This window comes from Phaseolus vulgaris, chromosome 2 (assembly GCF_000499845.2).
Source record: "Phaseolus vulgaris cultivar G19833 chromosome 2, P. vulgaris v2.0, whole genome shotgun sequence".
NCBI lineage: Eukaryota > Viridiplantae > Streptophyta > Magnoliopsida > Fabales > Fabaceae > Phaseolus > Phaseolus vulgaris.
This window is the reverse complement of record NC_023758.2, coordinates 24,245,864-24,267,877: the sequence shown is the minus strand read 5'-3', so window position 1 is coordinate 24,267,877 and position 22,014 is coordinate 24,245,864. Positions and strand designations below refer to the sequence as shown.

General features: G+C 32.9%; 3 protein-coding genes across 4 annotated transcripts; 1 reads left to right on the top strand and 2 right to left on the bottom strand.

Annotated features, from left to right (window-relative positions):
• Positions 1-1,558: 1,558 nt before the first annotated feature.
• On the bottom strand, positions 1,559-1,909 carry LOC137809237 (uncharacterized mitochondrial protein AtMg00810-like). The gene has a single exon (XM_068610371.1). It carries the CDS (start codon positions 1,907-1,909, stop codon positions 1,559-1,561), a length of 351 nt encoding a protein of 116 aa, XP_068466472.1.
• A 6,720-nt stretch (positions 1,910-8,629) lies between these two features.
• On the top strand, positions 8,630-12,809 carry LOC137811009 (lysine histidine transporter-like 8). Its single transcript, XM_068612551.1, has 5 exons — positions 8,630-9,286; positions 10,095-10,231; positions 10,448-10,875; positions 11,829-11,960; positions 12,081-12,809. Exons 1-5 carry the CDS (start codon positions 8,865-8,867, stop codon positions 12,567-12,569), a joined length of 1,608 nt encoding a protein of 535 aa, XP_068468652.1. The 5' UTR covers positions 8,630-8,864; the 3' UTR covers positions 12,570-12,809.
• Positions 12,810-15,672: 2,863 nt separating this feature from the next.
• On the bottom strand, positions 15,673-20,747 carry LOC137811008 (protein S-acyltransferase 10). 2 transcript variants are annotated; one of them, XM_068612548.1, is made up of 11 exons: positions 20,215-20,747; positions 19,938-20,052; positions 19,686-19,760; positions 19,490-19,564; positions 19,224-19,361; positions 19,122-19,155; positions 18,395-18,504; positions 17,469-17,555; positions 17,059-17,142; positions 16,397-16,462; positions 15,673-16,173 (listed from the first exon to the last, which is right to left on the bottom strand). In XM_068612548.1, the coding sequence occupies exons 1-11, from the start codon at positions 20,306-20,308 to the stop codon at positions 15,999-16,001; spliced, it is 1,053 nt and encodes a 350-aa protein (XP_068468649.1). In that variant the 5' UTR covers positions 20,309-20,747; the 3' UTR covers positions 15,673-15,998. The 2 variants fall into 2 exon arrangements, with proteins under 2 accessions (XP_068468649.1, XP_068468650.1); XM_068612549.1 differs by having other exon boundaries at positions 19,941-20,052; positions 20,215-20,602.
• Positions 20,748-22,014: the final 1,267 nt, after the last annotated feature.

Below are 22,014 nucleotides of genomic sequence, written 5' to 3'. Positions count from 1 at the left end.
TAAGTCAACCAAGTCAAACAACTTTCAACCTTTTTCAAAACTCTTAAGAGTAAAACAACCAGTTGATTCGACAAAACTGTTGAACCTTGTGATGTTCAATGTTTTGAAGAATCCAAATCCTTTGAAGGATGTTGAAGCCTTTGCTTTGCTTGATGTTGCTGTGCTGGTTTAAGCTTTGTTCTGGGGTAGTTTATATGTTATAATCCACCCCTGTATTAAATCTCAAGCAATTAGCATCTCAATCCTTATCAAAGTAAAAGGCTTTTCAAACTAAGTTGAAACAACCGATTGTTTTGTCGAAACAACCGATTGTTTATACTTAGGTGTTTTCAGAAAGATTGAAAACTGTTTTTGAATGGTTGAAACTGTTAAGTACCAAAACAACCGATTGATTCGAGGAAACAACCGATTGTTTGTTTTGGAACCATAACAGAAAAACTATTTTGTGTTTGACTGAGCTTTAAATGATTTAACTGAATACGCTCCAATCATTAAATGCTTTGACCAATCTTTTAAAGCAATTTAAGAGTTTGTTAAGATTTGACAACAAACTATATCTTTGTATAAATTCAGAAAAACAGATTTGAGAAAAAAAAGAATCTTTTGACAAAGTTTTTCTAAAGAGTTTTTGAAAGTGCTGAGATTGCTTAAGAGTTTGTGATTGATCAAGGTGCTGGAATAGGATTCTACTTGTATTGATTTCAGATATTCATCTGTAACAAGTGTAATCTTTGTAATCTGTAGAACAATTCGTTTCTGTGTTTGCTAAGATTGGTTGTGTGTTCTTGAGGTGTTCAAGATCAGCAATCTTAGTGTTGGCCAAGGAGAGTGTGTTTCTTGAGGTGTTCAAGGTCATTCTCTTGGTTGTTGTGTAAGTGATCAAGTGGTGATTGCTTAGTGGATATCCTCAGGGTTTCTGAGAAGACTGGATGTAGCTCTGGTTTGGAGTGAACCAGTATAAACAACTGTGTACAATCTCTCTATCTCTAACTCTTTAAAATTCAGTTTATTTGTTGTTTGCTGGTATAAACAACCGATTGTTTCTACGAAACAACCGATTGCTTTTCTGGTACTACAACTTTTGCTTGCTGTTTTGGCTAACTAAGTTGCTGAATCATTTGGTTTCTAAGATAAATTCATTCTAGCTTTGAAAAGTTTGCGAAAACTCTTTTAAACAATTCACCCCCCCTTTAGTTTAAAGCCATCTTTTCTAACAAAAACAACATGTTGTTTTTCACTTAGTTGGAAAAACACTTAATTTCAAAAAGGTTTTAATTCAGATTAGTTTTAGATTCAACAAGGGAGTAGATCACATTTTATTTTACCCAGATCTCACCCAAACACAGCAGTAACACCAACCTTTCATCAAACATCTTGGATTTGGATTCTTCAAAGCACTTGATCACTCTTGATCAACATAAAGGCACGGTGTAGAAGTGGGAAGATGGAGTTTAGCCATTAGAGACTTGATCCAAACAATATCTGCAAGAGCAGCTGCAACACTTTTGTATTCGACCTCAGTGCTACTGCGGGAGACAACCTTCTGTTTCTTCGAGGACTAGGAAATAAGGTTGCGGCCAACATAGATGCAATACCCTGAGACAGATTTGCGGTCATCAAGATCAGTGGCCCAATCCGAGTCACTAAATGCTTCAACCGAGTAGCTTGGAGAAGGACACAGACGTAGACCTTGAGTTGTAGTGCTTGCAAGATACCGAAGAATACGTTTAACCGCAGTCCAGTGTGGGAGTTGTGGATTGTGCATGAATTGGCAAACTCTGTTGACAAAGAAGGAGAATCCAGGGCGAGTGAGTGTAATATATTGAAGAGCGCCAACAACCGAGCGGTAGAGAGTAGGATTTGCAACCACGACAGAAGCATCAGCAACGAGACAAAGGGAGGAGACCATGGGTGCGGGTTGAGGTTTGGAGTCGAGCATGTGGACACATCGAAGAAGATCGTGAATATATTACTGCTGCAAAAGATGAAGAGTGTTATCAGGGAGCCATGTAACTTCAATTCCGAGAAAGTAATGGAGTGGACCAAGGTCCTTTAACCCAAAAGTAGTGTTGAGGTTGTGGATGAAATCCTGCACTAGAGGTTTGGAACTACCAGTGATGAGAATATCATCAACATAGACCAATAAAAAAATTGTGTCAGTAGGTGTGAAGCGGGTAAATAGAGAGATATCACTTTTGGAGGATGAAAAACCCATGCGGACAAGTGTGGTGGAGAGTTTTTGAAACCAAGATCGAGGAGCTTGCTTGAGACCATAGATGGATTTATTGAGACGATAGACAAGAGATGAATCAGTGCTGGAAAATCCTGGAGGTTGGTGCATGTAGACAGGAAAATCAAGGTCACCATGAAGAAAAGCGTTGTTGATATCAATCTGGTGGATTGGCCAAGAGGAAGATAACGCAATGGTGACAACTAAGCGAATAGTAGTGGGTTTAATAACAAGACTAAACGTATCTGTAAAATCATGGCCTTCGCATTGATGAAAACCTTTTGCTACCAAGCGTGCCTTGTATCATTGTAGAGAGCCATCAACATTATACTTCTTTTTGAACACCCATTTGCACCCAATAACATTAGAAGTTGGAGGAAGAGTAGTCAGGGTCCAGGTATTGTTTTGGATAAGAACATCATATTCAGCTTTCATCGCGTGAAGCCAATGAGGTTGAGTCAATGCTTGTTTGTACGTTGAGGGTTAAGGCAAATCAACAGAAAGAAAGAGGATTAGAGAGCTTTGGGCTTGAAAATACCATTTTTAGCACGAGTAATCATCGGGTGAACATTAAGATAGACAAAGAAGTAGTGGAGATCGGAGGTGAAGGTGCAGAAGACAACGAAGATGGAACTCAGGAGAGAGAGAGAGAGAGAGAGAGAGAGAGAGAGAGAGAGAGAGAGAGAGAGAGAGAGAGAGAGAGAGAGAGAGAGAGAGAGAGAGAGAGAGAGAGAGAGAGAGAGAGAGAGAGAGAGAGAGAGAGAGAGAGAGAGAGAGAGAGGTGATGTTGTAGGAGGAGCAGAAATAACCGTAAGAACAGGTGAAAAAGTAGGAGAATCAGTGTTGATATTGGTAGAACCCGTGGACTAACTACTAGGCATAGAATAAGGAAAAATGAATTCATTAAAGAGCACATTGTGTGAATAAATAAATTTACTAAATGGTGTTAAGCATATATATCCTTTACGGTTAGAAGAAACAAGCATAAAGACGAACGGAAATCAAATTTGTGTTGATTATATGGATGAAGCAAAGGATAACAGGCACATCCAAAAACTTTCAGAATGGTATCAACAAGAGGTAGAGGTAGAGAGAGGCAACAACAAGAAGAGCTAAGCCGGTATCAACTGTGTGACAATGTTTACGTTCAACCGAACCGTTCGGCTGATGGGTGTGAGGACATGTGAGTCTATGAGTGATGCCATATGTGTTTAAGAGTTTGATTAGCGATATAAATTCCTTAGCATTGTCGGTTTGAAGAGTTTTTAAAGAAAAACCAATTTGGTTTTTAGCAAGAGCTTTAAATTTTAGAAAAATAGAAGTAGCTTGAGATTTGTGTGAAATAAGATAAAGCCATGTGTATTTAGAAAAAAGCATCAACAAATGCAACATAGTATAGAGAACCATTAGTGGAAGCAACATGAGGGGCACCAAATATCAGCAAACACAAGTTGTAAATGAGCAGTATAAGTAGTATGAGACGAAATAAAAGGAAGTTGATGAGCTTTGGCTCGTGCACAAGAGTCACAAAAAGAAGCATCAATATTACATGAAATATTGTTGGAACGCATAACAAGTTTTACTGTTTTAGATGAAGCATGAGCAAGGCGTTTATGCCAAAGATCATAACTATGCACAGTAAAATTATAGGAAGTAGCATTAACAGAGGAACATAAAGGTTTGTGTAAAGTGGGAAACATGTAAAGACCCTCATGAATTCTTCCTTGAAGAATAATCTGCTTGGTAACCTGATTTTTAACACAACAATGATTAGGAAAAAAAATTCAAAAAAGACTTCATTATCACGTGCAAATTAAGAAACACTGAGAAGGTTTTTGTTAATATATGGTACATGTAGAAGATTATGAAGAGTAAAGAGATGATTAGAAGAAGAATTACGTAGAGAAGCAGAGCTAACACTATGAATAGATCTGTTTCTTACCAAGTTGAACATTCTCATAACCATTATAGATCTGTTTCTTGTTGAAAACAGCAGGATCATTGGTGATATGATGAGTAGCTCCTGTATCTTGGTACTAGAGAGGATCACTCACTATGGAAGGAGTACCCATAATAGATGGTTCAGGATCATGAAGAGGTTGCTGAAAAGAAGATGTATTAGCAATTATGGGTGAAGAAGAAACAACGTCAGATCGGGTCTAGCATGTTAAAGCTGTGTGGCCAAACTTGAAACATAGCTGACACTGAACCCGTGGTTGAGAAGATGAAGAAGGAGCAACAGATCTCCAAGAATTAGGGTGAGGGAGACGAGAGTAATTCTGACGTTTTTGGTGAAACGACGCACGAGAGGAAGAATGACCTCCTCGCGAAGAAGATTTAGAGACGACGAGGGTACCCAACCAGTGGAAGAGAAATGCACTTGAGCAAGAGATGAATCAAGAAATTTGTGTTTATCAAAGCGATCTTCTTGAGCCAAAAGCAAAGATTCAATATCTTGAACCGTGTAAGGATCAAGCCGTGAGGTGATAGACGTGACGAAGTTGTCATATTCTTCAGGGAGATCATCAAGAATTGCATCTATATGGTCTTGGCAGAGATTGGAGAGCCAATAACAACAAGAGAATCAACCACACGCTTAAGAGCAAGGAGATACGTGGAAACAGTACATTCACGTTTCTCAGTTTTAAGTTGAAGTTTCAGTTGACGAACCTTGCCACGTGTATGCGAAGCATAATAGACAGTGAGTTTATCCCAAATAAGATGCGCATTGCAGAGACCAACCATCGAAGTTAACATGGAGGTGGACATAGACGCAAGCAGTCAGGCAACAAGGAGATGGTCTTGCTGTTTGTGCAAAAGATAGGTAGGATTAACAAAACCTGAATCAGGGGTGAGATGCTTGGGCGGTGTAGAAGAGGAAGTCAAGAAATGGAGAATATCAAGCCCTTCAACCTGAGCAAGAATCTGTTGGCGCCAAACAAGAAAATTTTCATCATTAAGTTTTAGTGTGAGAGGAGTGGAGAAGGTGTGAAGCAATGGGGAGGAATGGAAAGATGAAGAAGAAGAGGAAGACGTGGCTGAGACAGAGGAAGGGGACGTTGCCATGATGAAAAAAAAATTCACCAGCTCTTAATACCATGTAAAGGTAATGAGAGAAGGGAGAGAAAAAGGTAAGGTGCAGAGATAAAAGGTAGAACAATATATTTCTTATTATTGAGTGCATGGATAAATTGGTGTATTTATAGAATGAAAAGTCAGAATGCTCTAGACTAAGACAAAGAGAGTTACGTAATTAGTTACGTAATTGGTTCGTTAACATGTTCTAACACGATCGATCGTTTATCGATACTGACCAATACAATACTTTAATGTGTTTATAGAGAATATGAGAGACTAATATACTATACTCCTAATATTGGAATCCAAATTTAGCATATATTACCTTATAACCCATTTGTAACGTGTGGACTAGACTTCATAGGCAATTTTGCAATCCAAAAAAGAGTGTTGGAAAGTTTCCTCTGTTTCATTACAGAATGAGCAAACTCTGAAAGAAAAACAATACCTCCTCTCCTTACTAAATTCGTCCTTATTGGAACTCTACCATCCTCCAAGCTAAAGTTAATGCATTAGAAAATGCTTTGACTGAACAAAGAGTGTCTATAATAGGACTATTATCATTACTAATGGATTCTTGTAAAACAACATCTGCAAGAAGTTGGTGGAATAATATACATGGATCACCTCATATAATTCGAGTCACCTTTATTATTTATAAATATATAAAAAATATGTATTTGGTAATTGTTACCAGTCTACACATTTTTTCTATCTTTTCTATCCTTATAAACATAACTAATGAAGATTATGCTCTGTAACAGTTCTTCTGTGCTTATATTATTCTACTGAATTTATCCTCATAATAAAATAATTAATTTTATTAGTTATTATAATGAAAAATTAATAAAATATAACTAGTTTATGTATAGGCTTTTTATTTTAATAATTAATTTCTTAAGTATAAATTATTTTTTAATAGAAAAACACGTGCGTGTTCCCTAATTTTATATAATGTTCTAACACTAAATATATTATTATTTTATATTAAATTATTATTTATATTTAGTGTTATTACGTAAATATAATTTTTTATTATTAAAAGGAGCTGTTAGATAGTTGTTTGGAAAAAAAAAAAGCTAGTTGTCAAAGTATATTTTTCTTTTTATATACCGAAGAGATAAAAGAAAAGTCAAGGCCAAAAACTTGTCAAGATGTCATTTTAATTGGTGAGAATATAGAATGTATGCCGTTACCATCATAGATTAACAAGTTTCAACTTGTTTGGTGTTTAACTAATGAAAAATCTCAAATTGAAAATATACAATTATATTAAATGTAATAAAAGAGTTTTATTATTCAAAATCATCTTATCTAATTTAAATATTATTTTTTATTATTTTAATATGCTAGTTCGTAACAAAGAAACTCATATTTACACTAAAAACTTTGATTATCATAATCATATACCTAATACATATATATTTTAGTTAAAATCACTATCTAGTTTTATGTTACAAAAATACAAGTGATAGAAGAAGATTGGTAAGACTTTGTTTGGTTTTGTTTATGGAAACCCTAGTTTTATTCAACTGATTATGTCGTAGTATGTGTGTACATTGACCACCAACCCAAGCCAATAACTTTTTACCTTCCTTGCAAGACTATATATATATATATATATATATATATATATATATATATATATATATATATATATATATAAACATCCAAAAATCAACTAGGACCAAAGCACTAAAACCATGTTCAAACTCTGCTACGCCCTTGGAAAGTTCTACCACCACAATAATCAAATCCTCTTATGTAATTGCACAAACATGGTACAACTTTCAAAGAAGAGATTTGACAAAATAGAGATTTTACGTAATTTTCATTTCAAAAGTCTCTTAGTTTCGACAATCCTCTGAATAATCAAGATATCCTGCCAAACTTGGCCTTCTGCCATGAAATTAATATATACGTGACGCCAAAAATACCACCAAAAGTGCTTTGACACGAAGGGAGAAAAATTCACAGCGATCTGAGAAACGTGTTATACTGAGATATATTAAATTGATAAAGAGGAAATTGATTAATGCTACCAAAAAGAAAAGAATGAGAAGATATTTTTCTGATGTTTTGTCTTATAGTGTTTGTCTTGTCGTAAAACAAAGTGACCATGCGATGTGATCGTTATGGTTTCATATATTATCATGGTACTGTAAATTTCTTGTGCAATGGTGACGTGCTTCTGAACATAGCCAGAACCTTCATCACCACACCCGGTAGTTGAGTTGAAAGTCTCATTTGACATGAGATGCATTTTGTTGACCAACTACTCATTTATTTTTTACATAATATATATGCATATCTTAGTGCTAAATGTAGGTTTGGGACCATTTCTATTACTATATTGAAGAAAGTAACAACTTGCATCCATTTTAACGATCCATTCTAAAATTGTATGTGCTGGAACAAGATTACCATAATTTGATTGTGCACAAAATTTAGAATAATTATTTTGTATAATACAGAAACTGCTATGGACGTAAGAAGGCAAGAATCTCTGTTGCAAAGATAAGTAATTGTACCCAAGATTTTGGGTAGGCAAGATAAAGAAAGAGAAAGAAAGGAAAATAAGTTTATTGTGTAAAGAAAAGAAGAAGAAAAATTACTCTTAAAAAGAAAATAGTTGTTTTTATAAAAGAAAAATCGAAAAGCAAAAGAAAGTAAAATATAACAAGTCCAAAGAAAAATGAGTCCTCTAATAAGTACACAAATAAATATTTATAAGACAATATCATTATAAAAGTATTTATATGTTTTGATGATAACAACATACTTATAAAAATAACCATGTATGTTCTGTATTATAGCGGTTAAGTAAAGTAGTTGTAAAATCATTTACAATAGGGTTTTACAGATAGTTATTTATGTATTACAAAGTTTATAGTTATATGAAGAAACATTGATTATTGTGTCCATTACAGCCGCTAATTATATTATATTATATTATATTATGTGATAGTATTTTACAAGTAGGACAGATTGGCAGCCATTTTTGTTGGTCAAACTCGCCCTTGAAAATAAACAGGGTTGAGTTCACCACCAACTTGCTGCTTAAACAATGCTGATAAATATTGCCGTCAAAAATACAATACAGAAAATTCTTGGCCAACCTAGGGTGGCTACTTTAACATTTAAGAAGGTCACACAAAAGTCTCCAAAATAATGGTGCACTGATATTATTCCACCCACGTTTCTACATGGTTAATTTGAGCCATAATTGGCATGCTAATTAGATTGACCATATATGTTTTGAAAGTGATTCATGTCCCTCATTTCATTATTAAATTAAAATCCTAGCCAAAGGTTTGTTTTATATACATGCACAATGAGTGTGCTAATGAAAATATTATATGTTGAAATTGGTCAATAAAGTAATGTTGAATTATTATGATGCCCCGTCCTTCATTTTGTATTGTTCCACACCACTATATATACATCCAAATGTTTGAGAGAAAATGCAGCACACACAAGGTGGAGGAGAGAACACAACATAACACAAACCAAGTTCAAAACAGACACTAAGGACTAGGTTGCTTGGTCTGTAAAAATGGCTGAAGCTAAGGAAATATGGTCAGCACCAATAACCCCTAGAACAACTTCAGTTGTGGGAACACCTGTTGTGGCATCTCCACCTGTGTCATGTCCACCCTCTCAGCTTCACTCACCATCTCTAACTAGGTCACCCCTTCTTCAATCAGAGAATGGAGATGCACCACATCCTAAAAGTAAGACTCCTAAGACACCAAGAACCCCACTTAGGATCTCAAATTTAACTCCAAGGTTTATCACCCCTTTGGGAAGCCCTGTGAGAAAAGCTCTTAGATTCACCAAGCTTGATCCTCAGGATGCTTGGCTTCCAATCACTGAGTCTAGAAATGGTAACCAGTACTATGCTGCTTTTCATACCCTTTGTTCTGGGATTGGAATTCAGGCTCTTGTTCTCCCTGTTGCCTTAACTGTTCTTGGTTGGTAAGTCCCCAATATAATATTAATTCTTTGATCCCTGTGGTTTCTCCCCCTCAATCTTTTATTCACTTTCCTTGTTGGTGTTAGTAATTTTTTCTGTCTGTTGCTTCTTGATTAACGTGTGTTTGTTTTCAGAATGAAAAATACCAGTCATTTTTGTCTGCAAAAACTCAATTCTTTGACTGAAAAGTTTCTTTGTGTTGAATAGAAAAGTTACATTAAATCTTTTTCTAGGTAAAAACATCTGAACATAAATCGTTTCACTTCATCAAAAATAATTTTGTAAACGTTCATTTAAACCGATACATAGAGATATTTCAATTTCAAGTAGAAGAACTAAAAAATATCTGTAATCCCAAAATAATAAACTTTTTCCTTCTTCATTTCATATGTTAAAATATATAATATGTCAAATTACAGTTAGGATACTTGGTAGGTAAAAGTATAGCTGGAATTATTATGAAAAGATAATCATAATAACAACTTGTCAACTTGTACGATATAAAATGACAACATTCTATTATAATAGTAAACGATGCACGTTCCATGTAGTCTTCTTGGATGTTTCTCTTCTTCTTCTTGTGTCATTATTCAATGTTTCTTTATGTGCTCAATTATTTGATTTCAAATAAAATACATAACTAATTTGTTTTATGGTCACCTTCATTTTACATAACGTTTACTATAGATAAAAACATTTTATAATATATATACAAAATTTAATTAGTTTATAATCTAGTTTTGTAAACTTGAGTTAGAGTTAATAACAATTGTATTATTTTAAACTAACATTTTTTTTTTGTGTTTGAAGGACGTGGGGAATCATAAGTTTGACTCTGGCTTTCATATGGCAACTTTACACCTTATGGCTTCTAGTCAATCTTCACGAGTCAGTGGAACATGGTGTACGCTACTGTCGATACCTTCAACTTTGTGGTGCTACCTTTGGTACGAATACTATATGTTTCATCATATTATTATTCTAACTTGAATAACTTTTTAACTGATAAATTAACTAAACGAACTTCTGTGAAAGCTAAATGAGATTTTTGTTATATTAATCTCTTTTAATATTAGGCTTCAGTTAGGAAGTGTGTACATATAAAGAAAAAATTGAAGTGATAGTTTCAGCTTCTTAATGTGTGGAATGATGTGTTGTTGCAGGAGAGAAAGTTGGGAAATTGCTTGCTCTGTTCCCAATACTGTACCTATCAGCTGGAACATGCACCACACTAATCATCATAGGAGGATCCACTGCAAGGACATTTTATGAAGTGGTGTGTGGTGATTCATGCACTGCCAAACCCATGACCACTGTGGAATGGTACTTGGTGTTTACCTGTGCAGCTGTGGTGCTATCTCAGTTGCCAAACTTGAATTCCATTGCTGGGATATCACTCATTGGAGCTGTCACTGCTGTAGGGTACTGTACCTCCATTTGGATTACCTCTGTAGCAGAGGGTGCCCTAGATGGTGTGAACTATGATCCTATAAGGGGTGAAAACAGTGTTGAAAATGCCTTTGGTGTGCTTAATGCCTTAGGTATAATTGCCTTTGCTTTCCGGGGCCACAATCTCATCCTTGAAATTCAGGTAAGGGAACATCACATGTTGAATTTTGTACATTTTTATATTCCTCTCACATAGTTGAATTTTATGAAACTGGTGAATGATGAACTATAAGAACAAAGATCAAAGAACAGAATAAGGTGCACTTGTCACTAGTCATAGAGTTACATAAGCAGAAAGCATTTGAAGTTTATTTACCTTTTATCTTTTGACTGGGTAGAATGAAATATGTACATTTCTTAGTTGACATTAGAGCTGCTTTCAAAGTAAAGATCAAAATTGTTGAAAAAATTGTGTAGAACGGGTCAAGCATACATTATTGAACTTAGCTGAAGACTTTGTTTTCTATACTAATTAATAATTAGTCTACAATGATGTTCCAACGTGGAAGAAAGACATGAAATCAAGATAAGTATTGAGTATAATCAATCTCATTAAAATAGAAAAAGATAACAGTTAGTTGAGTTGGTGACTTCATTGTTTATTGATTCGAAAGTGGCTTTCGTTGCCACTACCATCCAAATCTCAATTATTATTTCATTGAATTGAGCTAAAGGTTAAGAAAGTCATCATCACTGCAGTTAGATAAGTGGATTTTTTTTTATCTGTGTTGGAAACATTAACTAATCAAATAAAAAATCATTTCTTGTTAAACCATCGATGTAGAAAGATTACCACTTTACAACTGTGGTGCTAACAGTTTAATCTTAAAATTATTTCATCTTTTTTGGAGTTTTGTATTTTAGTCAAAATTTATTTCCCCTTCTATTTGTAACATGGTGTAGGGTTATAAAAAAATTTAACATCATCTTAATTATTAAAAGTAAAAAAAAAAAATGTTACTTTCAGAACTAAATATTGAAAGACATAAATTTATTACGTTTGGACTAATGCAATTTTAAAACTATTCTATTTGTAATCTAATGTATAGTTTTCAATATATGAGCACTCTTACAATTATTTTATTTTCCTTGCAGTCCACAATGCCTTCAAGTGAGAAGCACCCATCACATGTGCCAATGTGGAAAGGGGTGAAGGTTTCTTACACACTCATTGCAGCATGCTTGTTTCCCTTAACCATTGGTGGCTATTGGGCTTATGGGCAATTGGTAAGCATTTATCATATCTTGTTACTTTATATAAACTAAAATAAATGAATGAACATTTTATGGAATACTACCAGACAGTATAATATATTCTAACATATTAAATGTGATAAAAACTTACAGATTCCATCAAATGGAGGAATGCTGACAGCCCTATACCAATTCCACTCCCATGATGTGTCAAGATTTGTGCTGGGATTGACAAGTTTCTTTGTGGTGGTGAATGCTCTGTGCTCGTTTCAAATCTATGGCATGCCAGCATTTGATGACATGGAGTCACAATACACTACAAGGATGAAGAAGCCATGCCCATGGTGGCTGCGTGCATTGATTCGTCTGTTCTTTGGGTTTATGTGCTTCTTCATAGGAGTGGCTGTTCCATTCTTGTCTCAATTGGCAGGGTTAATTGGAGGAGTGGCATTGCCAGTGACATTCGCATACCCTTGTTTTATGTGGCTAAAGACAAAGAAGCCAAAGAAGTATAGTGCGATGTGGGGTTTGAATTGGTTCTTGGGGACATTAGGTGTGTGTTTGAGTGTGGTGTTGATTGCAGCTAGTTTATATGTTATCATTGATACTGGTGTTAATGTTAGCTTTTTCAATCCTCAGTAGTGAAAACATAAAGGGGGAAAGAAAAAGTACTAGAGAAATTATGTAAGAGAATTATGTCTTTCTTTCATTTTGTTTTCTTTTTTATATATAAATTCAAATTTGTACCCCACTTTGTAGTTATGGGCTGATTTGTCCTAATAATGATATTTATCATTAACTGCATAAGGGGAGGTGAAGGTAAATCAAGGTTGTATAAATTTCTTGTTTGGAAATTGAAAAATACTTAAAGAGAGGCTGAAAGATTGCAGGTTTTTTTTTTCACTTTTAGAAATTAATGTGCTCAAAGGATTTTTTTTAGCCTAAACATTGACAGTATAAAAATTAATTATATTCTATCATCAAGGATCGAATATGCCTATGTACGAACCGAATAGTATAAGTTTGATTGTATTAATTAAAATGTATATTAACAATAATTAAATCATAAAAAATTAGGTTATGTGAATCCTAATCACCTTAATCAAGATTTAATAATAAATATGTTCATATACTATAAATAAATACATTAAGATAAATGTACTTCATTGTCACAATATTTATTACATTTAAATACTAATATTTATTTGAATATCGAACAACTTGCAAGTGTTCTGAGAATCTAAATTCAAAAGATAAAAACACAAAAATAAAACGATTGAATAAAGAAATTTAATTATTCAACCAGTTTCTCATCCCTCCCACAATAACAATATTTTTTTGAATATTATTACCATGCTTCTGTTACATTAAATGAAAAGACTATGCATTACTTATTATAAAAAGTGTATTATTATTTGTTGATGAAATATATATTGAATATAATAATTTTTTTTATAATAAAAACAGGTAATGAAAATATAATATACTCATTCGATACTGTTATGCTATACTATTTTTTTTTTAAAAAGCCCCGTAAAGCATAAAAGAAGAAAATTTAACCACTATATGCATTATTATATTTAATAGAAAAAACAAAATTGCATACATAAGAATTTTGATATAAAAAAGTTAGGATCTAAATCAAATCCGGATGGTAACGCGCAAATGCAGATATCAGTTATCCACTATTCGTCTCGTTATCAATCTTGTTACGTCTTCAAAAAATATTTATAAACTATATTATATTTATGGGTATTTACAAAGATATTTATTTTAATTTTAAAGTAGGTTATTTAAATATTATTATTTTTAAATAAAAAATATTTTAAAATATAATTTAAATACTAACATACAAATTCAATAGTAAAAAGTGTACAAATTTAAATAAAACAATTATTTTAAATTTGATTCTGAAATAATGTAATCTATGTTTGGATGATTTTATTATAAAAATTAGTATAAATGTTTTTACTCTATATAGTTGGTAATTTTACATTAAGATGGGATTGTAGTCAATTATTTAGTCCACCAAAATTATATTATTATATTATCTTATTCTATTTTATCATATTTTTATCATATATAAATAAGATAAAATAGTTTATTACATTATACATTCTCACTACCTTAATTACATCAACTACAATTAATATATCACTTTAATTATATCAATATCATAGCTATATAAACGCTACTTTCATTATATTTATTACGAGTACAACCTTTACCTATTAATATTGAATACTTATCATTAAATACAAGCATACAATAAAAGCATATTTTATTCCTATGTTATCATAATTCTATCCACTCATAACTGGTATATCATATTGTTATCAAACTAGTCCTTACCAAATTCAATGAGAAACAAAACTTGTATGAACACGTATCTGATACCACTGGCCGCCATCATCGCTTTAGAAGTTAGAAGGTGGACCAACTGTGACGTTGGCCCTTTGAAGTAACCTCTTTTCTTTGAAATGAAGTACCCTATTTTTCTAAATTTCCTAATGAACCGTTCGTCGCCTTTGACACTGTCACTGGCTGCTTCACATGACATAAGGTTGTATACCACTTCATATTCAGCCCCTCTACTACGACTCAGAGAATCAGAACCAATACTATATGATTTATATTGTATTTTTAGCTTGAAAATTATAAGTTTATTAATTTATCAAACTTTTTTTTTTCTAAGAAAGCAATAAATGAGTTATTCAGACCTTGGAGAGTGTTTAGTATCAAGAGTTTTTTATGTGTGTCAATTAAATTAAACCCACCACCACATATCTATTTCAGCTTCTGTGTACAATCAGAAAGAAAAGTCATGAAAAGTAGATTTCACAATAGAAAAAGAGAGAGTAAAATATTGTTATCATATAACTGACAATATTTAACAAAGTCTTGTCTGTATTATGAATATAATAAAATATAAATAAAATTAAAAAAAAATATTTTCATTAAGCGAAACTTTAGTTATCGTGTAACTATGTTTACTTAGGTAAATAGACTAAAGACAATAAACACAATAAGGCCTGGTAACTATTTTCTCTACTTGACCTTTTCAATTTTCTTTTCAAGACAATATTAACATATTATAAACTATGTTCTAGGCCAGAAAAATCTAAACTGAATTAAACTATCATTGTAGTGAGTCGTACACATTATTATCAACATTTCTCAAATAGGGTTGTTAAAAAAACTAAATCAAACATAACTTGTTTCTATATAAAAAAAAAATTAACTAAACTGTTTAACAACCAATATGAACCAAACTATAAAATATGAGGGGTAAAAAGATTCTCTTCCTTCCAATATTAATGTAAAAAATATTGATTGAATTCAGAATAGTGTAACTCAGCTCAAGACACAGTTCAGTTTGACTTTGACAAAACAATTCATGAAACTAATAAATAGTTTAATTTAAAACTTTTTAAATCAATTTGTTTTATAATTTAGTTCTCAAACAATTCAGTTCAATTTAATTTGGAAATGGAAATGGTAAGCCGATATATTTCAAGACATTCTCCTCAAGAGTGTTAAAGACTTTGTTTTGGCATAGGCCATGAGAATCTGATGAGTATTTTGTAGCTTCTAATATAATGAAAGCAATTGTGCAACATGCTGCGACTTCTAGCAACATGGGCGAGGCTAGATAAGGTCGAAACTAAGTATTTGGGGGTAAAAATAAGAGAACTCAGAAGTGTATTAAACATGTGTTGAGGTGGAGAGAAGCAAACGCCCATCATGAGATCAAGGATGCCGCACCCCTAAGCATGCAATAAGATGAATACTGTATATTCTCTGGTGTTCCACGGCAACAGCAATAGTGAGTTTGATAATAGCTAGGTATCAGGTCTACAAACTAACAAGTAAAGGCAAAACAGCACACTACCACTGCAACTGTACATCAAACTTGGAACTCTACCTCCAAAAATTAGGCAAAGAATGAATATCATAAACCAAACTGCCTAAAGATAACACATCCGTCTAAGCACCGGCGCACACCGACATACTTCTGAGTTTTCACAATTAAACTGTTGGACGAAAAGACTTTTACTTATACAAAAACCATCAGCAACATCGACATGTTAAAGCATCCGAGCATGTGTACGACCTTGCTCTTTCCTCTATCTCTTGAGGGGTAGGCAAGGGTTCGAATCTGTATACGGCGCTCCTTGCACAGCAGAAGTAGTATAAATTTCTTCGAACTCCTCTACTGAATGGATGCACTCTTTCCGGAATTCCCCTGACGATTAATTGGATGTGTTTATCATAGATATCCCCAAAACATGGTTGGCAAGTGAAAAAAATTCCCAAAATAAGAGAAACCATTTAACACCAACATATATATATGTTGCTGATAAATTGAACCCAACAAAAGAATCACATTCTTGCAAAATGTTTTATTTATTGATTTAAGGTAAAAATATGAAATCATACAAAAACATCAGAAAACTAACTTATCTAACCTTAGATAGTGAATCCGTCTTCTCCTTACAAGTTCAAAGGTAGTCTGATTTGTTAAAATAAGATAACTGCAGAAAAGACAAAACAGCTGTCATTCTGAAACAGAATACTCGACTATACATTTAACATAATGGAGAGAAAGGGCCAGAGTGTAAAAGAGGAAGAACAAGTTCCAGATTTCATTTTACATATAGTTATATTAGATTATATGCAAAATGAAAATAGTAGCAAACCACTAAGAAATTCCATTATGCATACTTTATTAAAGTAAACATAAAAAATTGGATTCTGAGATCAGGAGTATTAGATTTAAGTTTAAGTTCTCCTTGAAGCAAATGTTTTGTCATAATGACATCTCTATAGTTGGTCTTTGTCTGACAAAAGATATGGTTTCTCAACTCCTACTTTTTGTAGCATCAATGTGGAATGAAAAGATTCAAGGATATAAAACTAAAATGTATTTAATGACAAGAACAAAGAATAGTATTTGATGTTTCAGATACATAAAAATAAATTAGTAAAGCTAGTATTCTGACATTGAACAACCCCCCCTCCCCCCAATTTTCTCAACCAAAAGAACTTACAGCAAGGAACCGAAGAAAGACCTATATAAAAAGAAATCTTATGCTAGATACAAAGGTCAGCACACAACCACGAAAGTTACCTATGAAATAGCAGTAGGAGGAGAAGAAAGATGAGACAAACTGACAGAGTGATCAAGAGTAGTATCAAGATTGCATCCTGCCACCTGAAAGCATAAAAAAGTAACGATCTAATGTCAGAGTACAGAAATAAAGAAATAAAGAGCATTGGATTCTTTCCCTTTTGTTTATGGAAGACCTCAAGATAAGTTTAAAATGTAAAATTGAACAATTAGCCTTACCTTTATGTCAAGAATCACCTAATCCTAGAGAGGGTGACCTTTGGCATAAAAGTATAATTATTGGCATACACAAGGTAGTAAACCCCCCACCCCCACCCAAATATTCATGTGCATAACTTTCTCCAAGGGAGGATTTTTCAAATGAAGAAGATTTTACAAATCTGGTAGTTTCAATAATCAAGATATCATACCAAACCCTTGTAATGTGAGCCTTCAGGTATGAAATATACAAGACACCAGTCCAAAGGCACAAAGCTGTATCTTCAAAAAGGTACCACCTAAGTGTAATTAGACAGGAAGGAAGAAAAAATAACAGTGAGAGAAATATATTTAGACTAAGATATATACAAATTTTAAAAAATAAGTAACTTCCTTGTACAATGCTGACATATTGATTACAAGGTAAACATAGCAAAATCTTCACAAGGATGTATACATCTCATTTACAAATTTCACATGACAAGTCTCCAAGCATAGTAAACCACCGTGCTTACACTAACATATATATAGAGGAAGCATGTCAAGTGAGAATTGTTCTCATTTGAAAAACGAATCATGATGAGTGTGAGAAAAAAAAGAGTATAAAACTATCAATAATTTACTTAAAGCTTAGTAGGACATATAACTAAATGTGAAAATAGAAGTAGATATGCAGAAAAAAAAGTATAAAACTATCAATAATTTAATTAAAGCTTAGTAGGACATATAACTAAATGTGAAAATAGAAGTAGATATGCAGAGAAAGTAAAATATATAACGCAAGGATAACAAATTAATTAAGTTTCTAAATACGTTTCTGGCTTTATCCACTCATCTCCTGCCCTTTAAATAATATTGAAAAAAGAAGACTGAGCGCACATTGAAACTAAAAGTCTTGTACAATGTCATCATAATGAAACAAACAAAAGACATTCGACTGTTAATTAGCAGTGATTGAATTTCCAGGCCACTGATCCTTCATCTGAATATCAAGACTATTACAAATGAAATAATAATATTACGAAGCAAAAAAAAATCCAATATTGGTCAAGGTGGAATTTTATAGCTTAGATAAAGTCTCAATAGAAAATCTTGACAAATGTAAATTATGAATTTCACATCCAATATAATAACTCACCAAAATTTACAGTGATTACCCTGTCCAATGCAGTTGCCAAGCCAAACACAATGATGATCAAATTGAAGAACACACTTGTCACAATCATGACAATGCTTCGCTCGTGGAGGCTGCATAATGGTCACCAATAGAATAATCAATCATCAAAATCTAGATGTCAAACTATTAGAGCCTGAAAGTCATTGTGCATAGAAGGAACTCCTAATGTTAAAATATTTCATTATCCGTGGAAATATTGCTTTCCCATGCTTCTAATACAGGCAACCAAGCCAGAGAGAAAAATATATTCCATCATTTTTATTGAGTATGAATTACTTTTTTGTCTTGAACAAATAACAAAAAAAAAAAGCATTCACATCATGCTGACTTCTTTCTGTCAAAAGGCAGGCGAAATTCAGATCACAAATGACAAAACCAAAAACCCAAAAAACGCTTTCACAGATACAAGATTGAGAGTAGCATCTGGGAAAGGCTAACAATATTATTAAAATTGTACTTAATTATTCAATAAAGATGCTTCAAGACATGGAAGCGTCAACACTTGGTTTCTTACATCCTTACAGTGAATTATCATGATGCTGTACAAAATGAATGTGGACAACTAAAACCATCAAATGAATGCAAAACCATCACCCAAAGATGAATTGAAGAAGCAATACAATATGAAATTAGCATACACAATAACATAACGCAGAATTATAGAATATTAGAATGTCATTTGAAATACCTGCTCCACATTGCAGTAGGTGCATGTCCATGTTCTGCAATGAGAAATAAGCCATAAATAACAGTTTATGAAAATTTAACCAGTGGTGACAGTCCTATCTACCTGATTGGTGATCCCAAAGGATACAAGTCTGCCACTAACTTTGACCAAGATGTTGTACTGCTTCCTGAAAGACTTCTTCCCAATTGATTACCCTCCATGGAAACAACGAAACTCCCATTTCTGCTCGAAGCTGATTGACTTTGCTTAATCAATATAAAATTGGAAATAAATAGTTAGGCGAGACCAGAAACATAACTTTACTTCACATGTTATTACATCCCTTTTCCTAATAATAAATTTTATACAGGAAAAGCAGGGTTACCTACCTGGATGTGTCTGATGCCTTTTTGTATGCCACATTTGTATTATCGTTAACAGTCATCATGGCATCAAGAACGTAGCTGCACACAGAAAATTAGCAAAGGAAAATAAATCCATCAGGTAGACATACAAGCGAAAATACTGCAATTCCTGATCACACTCATTATTCAGTTCATCACAAGTAAGCAATTGTTTTATTACCCTGGAGAAGAAAGAGAGGTAGCAAAGTATTGAATTAAAGTAACAACGAACAGCAGCAAGTATAAAGCAGTGTACCTGACAGAAAAAGCAAGTAAAAAACAGAAAATCAGAAAAACTACAGCAATAATCAAAACTGCCAGGAAATACTAACTTGTATTATACATTAGTCGTGCATTGTGCATAATACACAACGCAGAAAATGCTACTTCAATCTATATCACAAAAGACAAAACAAGAGTAGGAAGCAGTCACCACGGTTCCTTCTTAGTGTTTTCTATCAAATCCCCGTCAAACAAGAAGAGCACGCCAGCATAAATGAGGTGAATCGTCACTAAGGCCAACTTCAAGCACAACGAAGACCTTCGACCTGAAATTCAGCAACAGACATCAACAATGAGGAAAAAAATTAAGCTACCACAAAAACATTTCCAGAAAAAGGAAAATAAATTCCGATAATAGAAACATTAAAGTTCAAAATCAACATAAAACAAAATTCAGTGTTGCTTTCTCGGGAACCAAACAGTGTTACCAGGATCGGCGAGACATGGAAAAATTCGGAAGCAACGATCCATCGGTTGATCCCACGGCGAACGCGTAGGCGAGCACATACTAGCTATCGTCATGAATTAAAGCGAAACCGCGGAAGCAATCGAGCAAACGATCCACATCGGAGATTCGCGAGTCTGTTTCCGGGAAAATCAATTTTCTCACTGACTCGAGCTTTCCCCAGAAAACGACCCGCGAAAGTGAGAGTGAGAGAAGGCGAAAGGTGTTGGAAGTGATGATGATCGGAATTTATAAGAAGCCGTATTCTAGTTTAACTAGCCAACTCTGACGAAGAAGAGACGATAGAGGGAGGGTGCGCACCGCGCATCCTTGGTGTAACTTAGCGCTCTCTAGGGCCAAAAGTTAAATCTGGTGAGACTGTTAGTTGTAATCATTATTACCTAACCAAAATATTCTTATCAAACTGTTTTGTTATTAATTGAAGGAATTTATCCAACCCAGTTTATCTGGATCACAACAATTCTTCACCGTCTGAACACTGAAGACAAATGTTAGAGAAGAAAGTAATTCTGTTGCATTTCACAATAAAACATAAAAATTAATGGCAAAACTATTTTTTCTCCCTCCAATTTATTTTATCTTACCAGCAAATAGATTCTTTTTTTACTAAAATCTATTTATACTCTTCTTCTAAATAATTAGATATTAATTTCTTCTCTTATCTAATTAGTTTGTAAAGGCATTATTGATGGTTAAGCAATAGTTTCTCCCTCACGTGTTTAGTTTATGACTAATGAAAGAATTTAAATTAGTATTTAATTAGAGTAATATTAAAAAAATTCAGAAATTTAAAAATTTATCAAAAATTTAAATCATAAATGAAAGGAGTAATATCAAACTATTTTATATACTATAATTAAATATTATTATGTATTTTAATGATTTGTTTATACTAAACTTTTGGAACGTGTTTCAGAATGACAAAATTACTTACTTAAAGAAAATGTAATTATTATTTTATTATTATTTTTGTAAGTATGGAAGTTTTGTTTTAAAATTATTATTCTTATCAAAGGTCGAAAAAATTTCGATTCTTTCTCAGATTTTTAGATTTTTTTTTCAAGTTTTCTAAATTAGTATTGATTGATTGATGATGCTATGTTATCTTTAATTTTTTATCGACGTAGGTGATGTAGTTATAAAAAAAATGTATTTGAGGTGATTAATAATATTTTAAGAGTAATGTAAGAAAAATTAGTGGTCCAAAAGCTCAATTTGTAATATCGGACAATGAATGATGTTCTTCTTATATGCACACACATTCAACTTTATTTTATCAATTTTTAAGGAGAACTCTGTGAACTTCAAAAAAGTATAAGCATGTATCTAAGGTGGAAAGATCACTTGTTTAAAGAGAATGTAATTATCATTTATGTAAATATGGAAATTGTGTTTCAAAATTTTTGTTCTTTCAAAAGTTTAAAAATTTCTAGATTCTTTCTTAAATTTCTCAATTTTTTCTCAAGTTTTCTAAATTATTGTTGATCCGATTTTGTGTTATCTTTAATTTTTTATCGATGTAGTTATAAAAATTTTGTATTTGAGGTGATTAATAATATTTGAAGAGTAATGTAAAAGAATTAGTGACCCATAAACTTTATTTATAAAATCCAAATAAATACCACTCCCTAATTTTGAGTAATGGATGATGTCCTGGTTATATGACGCATTCAACTTTCTTTTATCATTGTTTTTAAGAGGAGAACTTGGTTCTAAACATATTAGTATGAAAGAATTTGGTTCTAAACATATTAGTAAGAGG

What these genes read in the sequence shown, in the direction of transcription:
- LOC137809237 (XM_068610371.1), bottom strand. Translation starts at nt 1,909, where the DNA reads ATGGTCTCCTCCCTTTGTCTCGTTGCTGATGCTTCTGTCGTGGTTGCA.
- LOC137811009 (XM_068612551.1), top strand. Translation starts at nt 8,865, where the DNA reads ATGGCTGAAGCTAAGGAAATATGGTCAGCACCAATAACCCCTAGAACA. An exon ending in ACTTTGTGGTGCTACCTTTG is followed by an intron (nt 10,232 to 10,447) that starts GTACGAATACTA and finishes GTGTTGTTGCAG; the next exon opens with GAGAGAAAGTTGGGAAATTG. An exon ending in ATCTCATCCTTGAAATTCAG is followed by an intron (nt 10,876 to 11,828) that starts GTAAGGGAACAT and finishes TTTTCCTTGCAG; the next exon opens with TCCACAATGCCTTCAAGTGA.
- LOC137811008 (XM_068612548.1), bottom strand. Translation starts at nt 20,308, where the DNA reads ATGACGATAGCTAGTATGTGCTCGCCTACGCGTTCGCCGTGGGATCAA. An exon ending in AACACTAAGAAGGAACCGTG is followed by an intron (nt 19,761 to 19,937) that starts GTGACTGCTTCC and finishes TTTTTCTGTCAG; the next exon opens with GTACACTGCTTTATACTTGC. An exon ending in CTCCTACTGCTATTTCATAG is followed by an intron (nt 16,463 to 17,058) that starts GTAACTTTCGTG and finishes TCTTTTCTGCAG; the next exon opens with TTATCTTATTTTAACAAATC.